This window comes from Thunnus maccoyii, chromosome 5 (genome assembly GCF_910596095.1).
Source record: "Thunnus maccoyii chromosome 5, fThuMac1.1, whole genome shotgun sequence".
NCBI classification, from domain to species: Eukaryota; Metazoa; Chordata; class Actinopteri; order Scombriformes; family Scombridae; genus Thunnus; species Thunnus maccoyii.
The window spans coordinates 816,760-829,030 of NC_056537.1; the positions used below are offsets into that span (position 1 = coordinate 816,760).

Below are 12,271 nucleotides of genomic sequence, written 5' to 3' on the forward strand. Positions count from 1 at the left end.
ACTTATGTACTTTTACTGTAGGAGGATTTTTCATGCAGGACTTTTACTTTTAATTGGGTATTTTCACATTGTTGTATTGGTACTTTTATTGCAGTAGGGGATCTTAGTGTTTCTTCCACTAATTTTCTCAAATGAAAAATAAAACTAAAATATAAACCGAGACTTTTCGGGACTTTTCGGGATGACTCCATATTCACGACTTGCTGTTGGCAAATGTGTTTCCGTTGGATCGCGACGGAATGACCCGCCCTTCTCTGCCTCTGATTGGCTACTACTCGTTGAGGAGTGATATGATTGGGTTAGAGTAAGAATATCCAAATAGGTCAGAGCCAATCAGAGGTAGAGGAGGGGCGGGTCTTCGTCCTAAGAAACGTACACTCGCTTCCTGTTGTGACTCCGGCTAATAGCAGCAGCTCATCGTCCGTTAAGAAGCCGAAAGAGGAATTCAACGTTTATGCAGGTAAAATAAACCGTCAACACGTTTATAATCTGACTGTGTTGTAACGTGTCGGTGTTTTTTATATCGATATTTCGTCGTGTTTGTTTCAAAAGCAGCTACTTTCCTTTCTGCTAACTGCTAACTGATGAACGCTGCTGTTTGTACCGGTTAACTGCGGCAGGTTTGCTAACAGAGATGTTTTAGTTTCTTTGCTTCTTTTTTATAAATAATCTGTAATAGTGTCACTTAATCCCGAGTTTAGTTGTAGTTTAGCTTTAGCAACGTTAGCTCGCTGTATTATTCATTCGTCCGCCGGCGTGTGGACAGTCTGATGTCCTGCTCAGTGTTGGGTAACTGAGTGAATGAGATGTCGGTAATGTTATTATTAGTTACTATGTTAAGTAACGCGTTACCATCATCAGCACGTGAACCGGAGCGGTTTCCCGCTCACAGTGACGTTTAACCGGAGCTGTTTCACCGTAACGTTAGTTGACTCATCAGATTGGAAGAAGTAACGTTGCTGCAGTAAATGTTTGATTTATAATGAAAATGAAACAACATCACACTCTTCCATCTTATAACCTCTAATCGCTCCTCTGCCGGTATTTTGATGATATTAATGTAAAAGTAATGTAAGAAGTAACGCGTTACTCTAAACGCAGTGATGCTGTAGCATAATGTAGTAATTTCAAATGAAAATAACTAGTAACATGTAATCTATTACCTTTTGAAAGTAAGAGTGATTCTAGTTCATCCTCATGAACACCTGAGTGACGTCATCAGCCTCCTCCAGGTGATCTGATGCTGTTCAGGTGATATTTAGATATAAACCTAAAGAAGGAAACTGACAGGATGACGTCAGGGATCGTCTCTAAAGAGCAGCCTCCTCCTCCTCCTCCTCCTCCTCCTCATACCTTCCTCATGCTGTTTGTAGATATTTCAAACCACCGTTATGTTCACCTATCGCACGCACATCCCCTGCTTTCAGATTAAAACCATGAAATATGGACTGATCAGTTTACAGTTATCACCTGTGCAGCATCAGTCGAGCTTTATTCTGTAACCACATCTAATCAGGAGGGATCGATGATGTCACTGAAGAGTTATTGAGGATTAACCAGAATATCCATCATCAAACTGTTGACCTCAGTACCTGCATGATTCTAAGTCTAAATCTGAGCTAACTGGCTAACAGTGCTGGAGGACGCCATGGACGAGCTGTTAGCAGACACTTCCTGCTCGTCTGAGCCGGACAGTCCTGGAGCTCTGAACCGAGGCTGCCTGCTGGACCCCGCCGAGGTCCTGTACCATGACCTGTCCATCATCGTCCCAGAAACACCCAGGTAACGTTAACACAACTCTGTTTAAACTCAGAAACATTCAGGTAACGTTAACACAACTCTGTTTAAACTCAGAAACATTCAGGTAGCGTTACCACAACTCTGTTTCAACCCAGAAACATTCAGGTAACGTTACCACAACTCTGTTTAAACCCGGAAACATTCAGGTAACGTTAACACAACTCTGTTTAAACCCAGAAACATTCAGGAACTTTAATTTAAAGAATAAAACATTTCAAGGCTACAAGAACAAACAAGAACATGAAATAAAGAGTTGAATGAATCATTAAACTGACGTGTTGAAGTTGAAAAATTCAAGCTGAGAAAACGTTTTAAAAACGTTTTTAATGTTGATGAAACAGATCACTGAGAGTTTGAGGACGTTGACTGAAGCTGCTGCTCCTGACGTCTTTACTGTCGTGACATAAACCTGGTTTCTATAATCTGGGATTAGACAAACCTGGTTTTTATAATCTGGGATTAGACAAACCCGGTTTTTATAATCTGGGATTAGACAAACCCGGTTTTTATAATCTGGGATTAGACAAACCCGGTTTCTATAATCTGGGATTAGACAAACCCGGTTTCTATAATCTGGGATTAGACAAACCCGGTTTTTATAATCTGGGATTAGACAAACCCGGTTTCTATAATCTGGGATTAGACAAACCCGGTTTTTATAATCTGGGATTAGACAAACCCGGTTTCTATAATCTGGGATTAGACAAACCCGGTTTCTATAATCTGGGATTAGACAAACCTGGTTTCTAATACACATGTGATCATCACATGACTGATGTCTGAAACTGAAGCTGACGTTCTGACTGCTGAGCTGCGTCGGGCGGTGATGACGAGCTCTGATCTTCCTCACTGAGCTTCGTCTACTGTCAGATCTGTGAGTCACCACGAGGTCTGAGTAGGACGTGTAAACACTTCAGAGGAAGGTCGAGAAACTCTTCATCACCTCCGACCTGCAGTCGCCGCCGTCAGCGTGAGAATAGTGATCTGATGTCAGAGTTACTGCCAGAAGTGAATCTGATGTTAAAATGTGTTTCAGTCCGCAGCTCGGCAAGCGGAGGAGACGCCGTCGTATCACGGAGGAACATTTCAGCCCGGTGAGTCACAGAGCTGCAGCGAACGGCGGTGACGGACGGTCGGCGTCCATCACTGTCTGACTGTGACGGTCGGCGTGCTGTTGCCGTCTGACTGTGACGGTCGGCGTGCTGTTGCCGTCTGACTGTGACGGTCGGCGTGCCGTCGCCGTCACCGTCTGACTGTGTGTTTCTGTCGTCAGGTGACGAGTCGCAGCTCGGCCGAAGCTCCAGAATCTTCCAGCAGCAGCAAACGCAGGCGGCTGGCAGCGGAGCGCAGCTTCGTTCCTGCTTCATCACTCAGCGTGTTTCCTCTGAGCAGCTGGCTGGAGACGCCGCTGTCCACCGCATCCTGTTCTTCATCCTCATCCTCCTCCTCCTCCTCCTCCTCCTCCTACCTCACACCTGTATCAAAGGAGGAAGTGGAAGCGGTGGCTCTGACTGTGGCGGGCTCCACAGGAGAAGCCGGCTCCGGTCGTTTCAGTCGGAGAGGAAGTCAGACGTCTCCTCCTCTTCCTCCTCCATCTCCTCCCGGCCGCGACTCTCTGTCCTTCCTGACGGCGGAGGAGAGGAGGTGGCTCAGCGGCGAGCAGGGAAACATCTCACCAGGTGAGACAGCGTGTTTACAGTCAGTTTATGTTTTCTACACGTTATTGACGACGAGCTGATGATCAGTTAATGAAACTATCAGTTGATCAACAGGATCAATAGATTCCAGTTTAGCATTTGACTTTAAAACGCGTCACACAGACAAAACAACGAGAGATTCACCTGCTGCTGGTTGTCTGAAGACGGTGAGGAGAGAGAGAGACGGCGGAGGGGAGAGCGAGTGTCACGGTGCAGATGCCTCCTCTTCCTCCCCTCCAGCTGCCTCGGTGTCGCTGTGCTGCTGCTTACAGCTCTCTCTCTCTCTCTCTCTCTCTCTGCTTCCCCGCTGGAGGAAGCAGCATCACTGAAGAGGAGGAGGAGGAGGAGGAGGAGGCGGAGGCATCTGCACCGTGACACTCGCTCTCCCCTCCGACATCTCTCTCTCTCTCTTCAGTCTCCTCGCTATCACGCCGCCGCCGCCGTTACATTGAGATTTAATCTACAATAACTCAGCATAAACTGTGAACTGCAGGACTTTGTTGAACAGGATCAGGTTTGTCGTCTTGACGCCTCGTTTGTTTCCGCAGCAGCGGAGCAGATCATCATCAGCGACGATGAGGAGGCGGCGGTTCGCTTGGCGCAGGAGGAGGAAGACGAAGCGTTAGCCCGAAGCCTGCAGGTAGGAGGACGAAATAACGTGAAACATTAAAGCGAAGTCCGGACTGTGAAACTGATGCTTCTCCTCCTTTTAAGGCTCAGTTTGACAGAGAACATCACCTTCCTCATCAGCATCGCCATCATCTTCATCAGCAGAGCCACCACACGGTGAGGCAGCACGGCGCCGCCGCCTCCTGCTGTTTGTTTGTTTAAAAACTAGATACTTGTGATGAGTTTATGATTCTTATCGAGTGTCTGTGTTGTTCTCCGCAGTATCATCGTTCCCACATGGAAGCCAGCTGGATGCCTCACCTGCTGGCCGCCGTCGCTCCGCTGGTCGGCTTCGAAGACGGTACGACGAGTTCAGGGAGGTCGTTAAACCAACAGTCAGCTGTTTATCTCGCTGTAATCGTTGCTCCTGTTCATACTGACCAATCAGAAGATCCTTCATAATGACCTCATCATGACCTCACAATGGAGGACAAACATGTGTTTAAAGTTTATCTGAAGCTGATATGAAGCTTACTATCCTTCCACCTGCAGCTCAACAGGGAAACACGAAGAGGGAATTTGATGCTGACTGCTGGTTTAACACACTGGGAACACTGGGGACACTGGGAACACTGGGAACTGGTCCTTTTTTAAACCTGTGATCAGCTGTTTCTGTTCCGTGAGGCGGCGTCTGACATGTTGCGTAATCGTGTGTTTGGTTTTCTTCAGTTGAGTCGTAACTCAACTGCTAATTAGAAACTATCAAAACCTTCCACTATATATATATATTTTTATCTTTTACCCATGATCCTCGGCTGCAGACGCTGTGTCGCCATGTTTTTGCTGAATTCACTTGACAGTGAAAATAAGTTTCTCGTCGTAATAATCTGGAGCTTCTGCTCGCCTTCAGCGGCACACGAGACAGAGAGTTGTTTGCAGCTCAGTTATTGGCTGTTCTTGCTGAAATGCATCTTGGGAGTCGTAGTTTCATGTCGATCAGAGAACCGAGTCACTGAACAGCCTGAAACTCTTCACTTCTGCTTTCCACAGATCTGATGGGTCAACACAGACGGCGTGGGCGGGGCCGGAGGAGGAACGCCATGCCCGACTTTTCGGACAACGTTCAGGGAAACGACTACGAGGTGAGGAAGAGGAAGAGGAGGAGGAAGGGCTGCGGTGTTCAGAAACACGACGCCTTAAACTCACTGTAGATGTTTTTATTGATTCAAACACCTGCACAACAAAAACACACTTCTGTTTGTTTGTTTGTTTGTTTATTGGTGCAGACATAAAGACCAGACACTATAACAAACAAATAAACAAACAAACAAAAACAAATTAACTATTAAAGCTGCGAGCAGCGTTGGTCGGGACCTCGCTCTCTGGCCCGACAGGATCATTTTGCTTTTTAAAAATGAGAGATATTTCTTACAAGTGTGGTGTGCTTTTATTTTGAAAGTTTGATTGACATGTGTACTGTCAGGTGTGTAGAGACAATAAGTAACTGCAGCTGGACACAGAAAAATACTCATATATTTGAATGGAGAGTGTGAGTGAACCCACACCTTTTTGAACATTTATTGCTTCCACATAGTTTTAGATACAAACTTCATTTGAACTTTAAATGAGTCACGAGACTTTGACCTACAAATCTTGAATTTACATGTTTTTTCTATCTTTTATTGTTTTTGAGATATTAGAGTGTGAGTTTTAAAGTCTTTTCTTGCTCCTCCTGTGATTTTATAATGAGTGTGTATTGCGGAATGTTTCACAGCACTGAGGGAGTGACATCACCAGGAGCAGTTGGAGAGGAGGATTTTAGAGTACGCTTCTTGTGAAATCTCCTCATAAATCCCATGACTTTGGCCAAATCTAACATTAAAAATCATATTTTAGTAGGAAATTTCGTTGAGAATCCATTGATACAGGTTTGAAAGTGGTCAGACTTATAGTTTAGACGTCAGAAGCTTCTGTTTGACACAAAGTTCATGCCCATAGATTGCCTCCCCACTGGTTTACATTGTAAGGGTGATGTGGCACTGCAACTTTCAGGGCTTATAAAATCTAAACCATTCGAGTTATTACAAAGTTTTAACAACTTTTTTTCAGCATAGTGTCATAAGTCATCTATTAAAGTTTGAAGCTGATACCATCAACGCTCTAGGAGGAGATAGTGTTTGTTCGGGGGCCAAAATTGGGGCAAAGTCTTATTTTGAAAGGCTAATTGCAGACTTCCTGTTGGATTTAGGTCAGGGGTGTCAGTGTATGATTTGTAGGTCTTGATGAGACGAATAATTGAATTTTGGTTTGATCTCGCTACGACATTCCTAGGGGCCGTGGCGGCCATTTTAGTTACATAGGTGGCGCTAGAGAGCACATTTTGGAGTTTTTGAGCATGTTTAGGGGTCAAATTAAGGGTTTAAGTAGCGTAATAATAAAGAAAGAAACAAACAAACAAACACATGAAAAACAATCGGGTCCTCGCCCTTAGACAGGGTCCCTAATAAAGGAAAATGAAAATAATTGTTAGCTGCAGTCTGAGGAAACAACAGCTCATTTTACCAACAAACTGTTGAAGAAGAAAATCTAAATCTGAACATGTTTTAAGAGCTTTCAGTAATAATTCATGTTAAAACCTTTTAATCCAGAATCTGTGAATGAAGCAGCAGTCAGTCGACAGTAACAGCTGCCGCCAACGTTATTCAATAAAAATCATCTACACGCTACAAAATCATGTGTCTGACATGTTTTATCCTTTTAAAAGTATTAAAATCCTTCAGACGTCTGTTCTCACTGTTTGTGTCACACGTGTGTAAACCGGATACTGGACCGTGATTGGCTCCAAACTGGTTGTGATGTCACAAATCCTGCAGGTGCGTCCAGGTGTTAAATGAGATGTAAGATGAGAACAACAAACAAACAAACAAACAAACAAACGCTGCTGTTATTCTGGAGTTAAAACCAGGAAACAACAAGCAGCAGGTTTCAGGTTCTCCAGGTTCTTCAGGTTCTCCAGGTTCTCCAGGTTCTCCAGGTTCTTCAGGTTCTCCAGGTTCTCCAGGTTCTTCAGGTTCTTCTTCTCGTGTCTTTCAGGCTCTTCTGGAGTTCGAGGAGCGTCAAGGTGCCGTCGTGTCCAAAAAGTTGACTCGGAGGGAAATCCAGAGATTTCCCACCAAAACCTTCCAGTCCACCGGCGGCGGCGGCGGGAACACGCAGTGAGTCCAGCTGCTGGTCACATGACTGAACATGTTCTCAGCTGCCATCAGCTGTGTTTCTCAGTCTGTCTGCTGATTGGTCCGCAGGTGTCAGATCTGTTTCTGCGACTACAGTGACGGGGAGAAGCTGAGGATGCTGCCCTGTTTCCATGACTACCACGTCAAGTGTATCGACCGATGGTTAAAGGTAACACAACGGCTCTCACTAACACACACACACACACACACTAACACACACACACTCACACTAACACACTCACACACACTAACACACACACACACACACTAACACACACACACACACACACACACTAACACACACACTCACACACTAACACACACTAACACACACACTCACACACACACTAACACACACTAACACACACACACACACTAACACACACTCACACTAACACACACACTAACACACACACACACACTAACACTCACACACACACTCTCACACACACACACACACTCACACACACTCACACTAACACACACACTAACACACACACACACACTAACACTCACACACACACTCTCACACACACTCTCTCACACACTCTCACACACACTCTCACACACACACACACACACTCACACTAACACACACACACTCACACTAACACACACACACACTAACACACACACACACACACTAACACACACACACACTTTCACACACAGACACACACACTAACACACACACACTCACACTAACACACACACACACACTAACACACACACACACTTTCACACACACACACACACACACTAACACACACACACTCACACTAACACTCTCACACACACTTTCACACACACTAACACACACACACTCACACTAACACTCTCACACACACTCTCACACACACTCTCTCACACACTCTCACACACACTCTCACACACACACACACACACTAACACACACACACACACACACACTAACACACACACTAACACACACACACACACACACACACACACACACACACTCTGCTCTGAATCTACAGATTAAAAATGAAAACATTTATTCAGAAATGTTTACTGTGAAACATTCGTCTGTCTGTGCGTCTGGTTTAAAGGAATATTTATTATTTATTTATTTATTTATTTATTTATTTATTTCCTGTCTAAATATGAAACTACAGCTTCTTAGCTTAGCTTAGCATACAGACAGGAAACAGAGGGAAACTGCTAGCCTGGCTCCGTCTCTCCATCGACCAGCTGAAACAATCAGACTGTAGATCAGTTCACCTTCCCGCCTCAGTGATCAATAAGTCATTATTAACGAGTCATTAACGAGTCTTAACGAGTCATTAACGAGTCACCATCTTCATCCCAACCAAACACTCGGATCCAGACTGAAACATCTCAGCAGCTGAACTCTGTGTTTGCTGCTGATTAGTAAAGGTTAGCATGCTAACACGCTAATGCAGTGAACATCATCAGTCTCACATGTGACGCTTCGATGTTTCCGACTTGATAATAAACTGAATATTTTAGTGTTTGGGTGAAATTGTCTCCGTTTGCTTTTCTTCAGTTATGTTCAGTGAGTCTAACGAGTCTAATGAGTGTTTTAACGTTTACTTCCTGTCTCTCTTACAGGATAACACCACCTGTCCGATCTGCAGAGCCAACCTGGCCGACAGCGACTCCCCCGGCACCTCTGACCTCTGACCTCTGACCTCACAGCGTTTCTACTGTTTTTGTACCGACGGGTTCAGTCTCTTCCCGCCGACAGCGACTAAGTTTACTTGAAGACGTGAGTCGGCGTTTCTTGTCGGATGAAGGACGACTCATCAACTCACAGCTCGTCTTTTTATACTTTTATTTTAAACGTTTCTTCGCTGCTGAATCGACTCTCGAAACAATAAAACGTTGAAGCTGCTTTTTTTTGTCGTCTGGTGTTTTTCTGAGACTGAAATAAACAGAAAGGTTTTTCTCTCATGTTTTAGTGTCTGTCTGGTTTTTTTTTCGTCAGTCGTCATAGTAACGTTTCTTCATGGCTCGGTACTTCCGCAGGTAGTAAAGCGCCTCCAGCTCTCGGGCCACGAACTCTCCTCGAGCGATCATCTCTTTGATCCGCTCCGGGTCCTGGACCTGCTTGTTCTTAGTGAACGCCGCTCTCAGACGGTCCCTGAAGTAGTCGCCGCCTTTGGGATACTCGCGTCCGAGGTAGAGGAGCTGCGGAGCGACAGAGAGGAGACGTTCAGGTCACATGATCGGCTGAAACCAGCTCAGCTGTTGCTGTTTTTATTTAAATTTAATATTTTGGGTTTTTCAGGACGGATTAATTGTGAGAAACGTTAATATATTTTTATTTCTGGTGTTTAATTACATTTAAAATACATTTCTGATTGAAAACAGTTTATTAATATGTGAAGATATTTTTCACGTTTTAACGAGTTCTCGTTATTTTTTCCCACCAAATGAAACTTTTGGAAACTTTCCTGATGGAATCTGCAGCCGTCTGATGTTTTCATGTGAATTTAATTCATTATATTAAAATTTAAAGCTGCAACTAACAATTATTCTCATTATTGATTCATCTCTTTAATTATTTCCTGTGTTTCCTAAAGTCCAGGATGACGTCATCTTCAGTCAATCAATTATTCAAATAGTTGGATTTTCATTTTCATTGGCAAATAATTGATTAATCAACTAATTGTTGCAGCTCCAACATCATCAGTTATATTATATTACTGTTGTATTCTGACTGAAATCTGATATCATAATCAATAACTTCAGTTTGAAGGTTTTATCAGCTGCAGATATTCTGATTGAGCTGACAAATAAAAACCGACGAAGAAGAATCTTCTACAAACTCACGTTTTTATAGAGTCGAACCACTTCCGCCCTCAGCGGGTTGGCCATCGTCCCCCAGCAGCTGACACACTGAGGATGATGATGATGATGATGATGAAGAGTTACAGCAGCAGGAGACGAAGAAACAAATATTAAAGTATTAAAATATAGACAAGAACTAAATAAACTGACTCCAATATAAAAAATACACAAATAAATAAAACTGGAGACACAACTGGAACTAATCTAATATTTACTGAGTAAACAAACAAATAAACAAATATTCAGATGCAACCAGCAGCTTCTACTAGATGACGTCAGTCCAACATCGTTCATGTTTACAATAATAACAATAACAACAATAATAATAATAAAACTTTTGTCTTAACAAACAGATGTAACACGACACGCTTCACACAACATTTTTAAAAATTCAAATGCAAGAATTTTAGAAACATAACAGAAGATCAAACATTAACTAATATATATATATATATATATATATATATATATATATATATATATATATATGTATGTATATATGTGATGCAGCAGGTTTATGTGGCATAAATATAACAAACATCAGTTTCTTACACTTTATTTTGAATGTTTAACTTCCGGTTTCTGATTCATTATGTCAAATATAAATTAAAACTATAATGTGAGAAACTAAAAACAGAATTAATTTTCAGGTTTTCAGTCGATACAGAAACATTTCAGACATGTTGACAGAAGGTTTTCTGTTTATTGATTTATGACTGAATTAGAGCTGCACTGATTAGCCGATTAATTGATTAGTCGCCAACTATTAAATTAATCACCAACTTTTTTATTTCTGATAATTGATTAATTTGTTTTGAGTCATTTTTTAAAGAACAAATTGTCCAAACTCTCTGATTCCAGCTCGTTAAATGTGAATATTTTATGACATTAAACTGAATCTATGCGGGCAAAACAAGACGTTGATGACGTCATCTTGGGTTTAAATGTAGTGGAGTATAAATTAGCATTAAAATAAAATACTGAAGTAAAGAACAAACACCACAAACTGTACTTCAGTACAGTAATAGAGTAAATGTACGTAGTTACTTTGCACCGCTGCTGTTCTCAGACTTTAATTAAAATGTCAACAGATGAGTGTAAATGAAGGAATCCGGAGTTCGAGAGTTTAAAACCTGAATGTGACTGAAGCTAACACCTGAGCTAACACGCTAACTGAGACTCTGAAACAGGAATTATGATGAATAAATACAGATCGTGATGTTAGCAGCGGTGTTAATGCAGTTTGTGTCCTACCTGTCAGGGTGAACTCTGCTCTCTGACCGAAGTGCATCTGCTAACCGAGCTAAGCTAACTTCTGTTTGCTAACAGAGCTAAGCTAACTTCTGTCTGCTAACAGAGCTAAGCTAACTTCTCTCTGCTAACCGAGCGAAGCTAACTTCTCTCTGCTAACCGAGCTAAGCTAACTTCTGTCTGCTAAAACCGACTAACTCGTCTTATGTCAGTTTGTGACGTTGGTTTATCTGAAAGGTCTGCAGTGACGTCAGCGGCCACTTTATGAACAGACGCGTTAAAATGTTTGTTAATGTTTAAACTTTTGTAACGAGCTCCGTGTTTAAAAGGTAAACAACCAAAGAGTCGAACAGGTTGAGATGATAATCCTCCAACACACACACAAACTGTCTGAAGGCTCCGCGCATGCGCACAGCTGCCTCCGTTGTTCAAAAACCAACCAATTGGTCACGTTAGTTTATTTAGAAACGGTTCCAAAGACTAATAACAACATCATGTTTTCATTCTCTGGAGAGCAGTTCAGTGTAATGCAGACGCCTCCACATATACAAATAAACTGAGACAGAGAGTAAAACAAGTATTAACAAGTATCAACTACATAAAAACACTGATATATTATATTATATTATATTATATTATATTATATTATATTATATTATATTATATTATATTATATTATATAAGAGGATGTAAACGCCGTCGTTTCCTCTCTGCTGCCACAAATGAAAACATGTTTAGTGAAATGAGTTTGTCTGTTTGTCTCGTATCATCAGAATGTTGTGGAACAGAAAACACTTTGTCTTCTTCATCCTGCGTTTGGTTTCTGATGAACGTCTTCATCATCAT

The 12,271-nt window shown here is 42.4% G+C and overlaps 2 protein-coding genes across 2 annotated transcripts; one reads left to right on the forward strand and one right to left on the reverse strand.

Moving 5' to 3' along the window:
* The first annotated feature begins 295 nt into the window (after positions 1–295).
* On the forward strand, positions 296–9,274 carry si:ch211-59o9.10 (uncharacterized protein LOC561841 homolog). The gene is made up of 11 exons (XM_042410831.1): positions 296–460; positions 1,635–1,782; positions 2,837–2,894; positions 3,074–3,479; positions 4,046–4,137; positions 4,212–4,283; positions 4,389–4,467; positions 5,157–5,248; positions 7,200–7,321; positions 7,409–7,508; positions 8,933–9,274. Exons 2-11 carry the CDS (start codon positions 1,649–1,651, stop codon positions 9,002–9,004), a joined length of 1,227 nt encoding a protein of 408 aa, XP_042266765.1. The 5' UTR covers positions 296–460; positions 1,635–1,648; the 3' UTR covers positions 9,005–9,274.
* On the reverse strand, positions 9,139–11,817 carry lyrm5b (LYR motif containing 5b). The gene is made up of 3 exons (XM_042410854.1): positions 11,429–11,817; positions 10,157–10,222; positions 9,139–9,511 (listed from the first exon to the last, which is right to left on the reverse strand). Exons 2-3 carry the CDS (start codon positions 10,199–10,201, stop codon positions 9,305–9,307), a joined length of 252 nt encoding a protein of 83 aa, XP_042266788.1. The 5' UTR covers positions 10,202–10,222; positions 11,429–11,817; the 3' UTR covers positions 9,139–9,304.
* Positions 11,818–12,271: the final 454 nt, after the last annotated feature.

What these genes read in the sequence shown, in the direction of transcription:
- si:ch211-59o9.10 (XM_042410831.1), top strand. Translation starts at nt 1,649, where the DNA reads ATGGACGAGCTGTTAGCAGACACTTCCTGCTCGTCTGAGCCGGACAGT. An exon ending in GCAGGGAAACATCTCACCAG is followed by an intron (nt 3,480 to 4,045) that starts GTGAGACAGCGT and finishes TTGTTTCCGCAG; the next exon opens with CAGCGGAGCAGATCATCATC. An exon ending in GTATCGACCGATGGTTAAAG is followed by an intron (nt 7,509 to 8,932) that starts GTAACACAACGG and finishes TCTCTCTTACAG; the next exon opens with GATAACACCACCTGTCCGAT.
- lyrm5b (XM_042410854.1), bottom strand. Translation starts at nt 10,201, where the DNA reads ATGGCCAACCCGCTGAGGGCGGAAGTGGTTCGACTCTATAAAAAC. An exon ending in TGGTTCGACTCTATAAAAAC is followed by an intron (nt 9,512 to 10,156) that starts GTGAGTTTGTAG and finishes GTCGCTCCGCAG; the next exon opens with CTCCTCTACCTCGGACGCGA.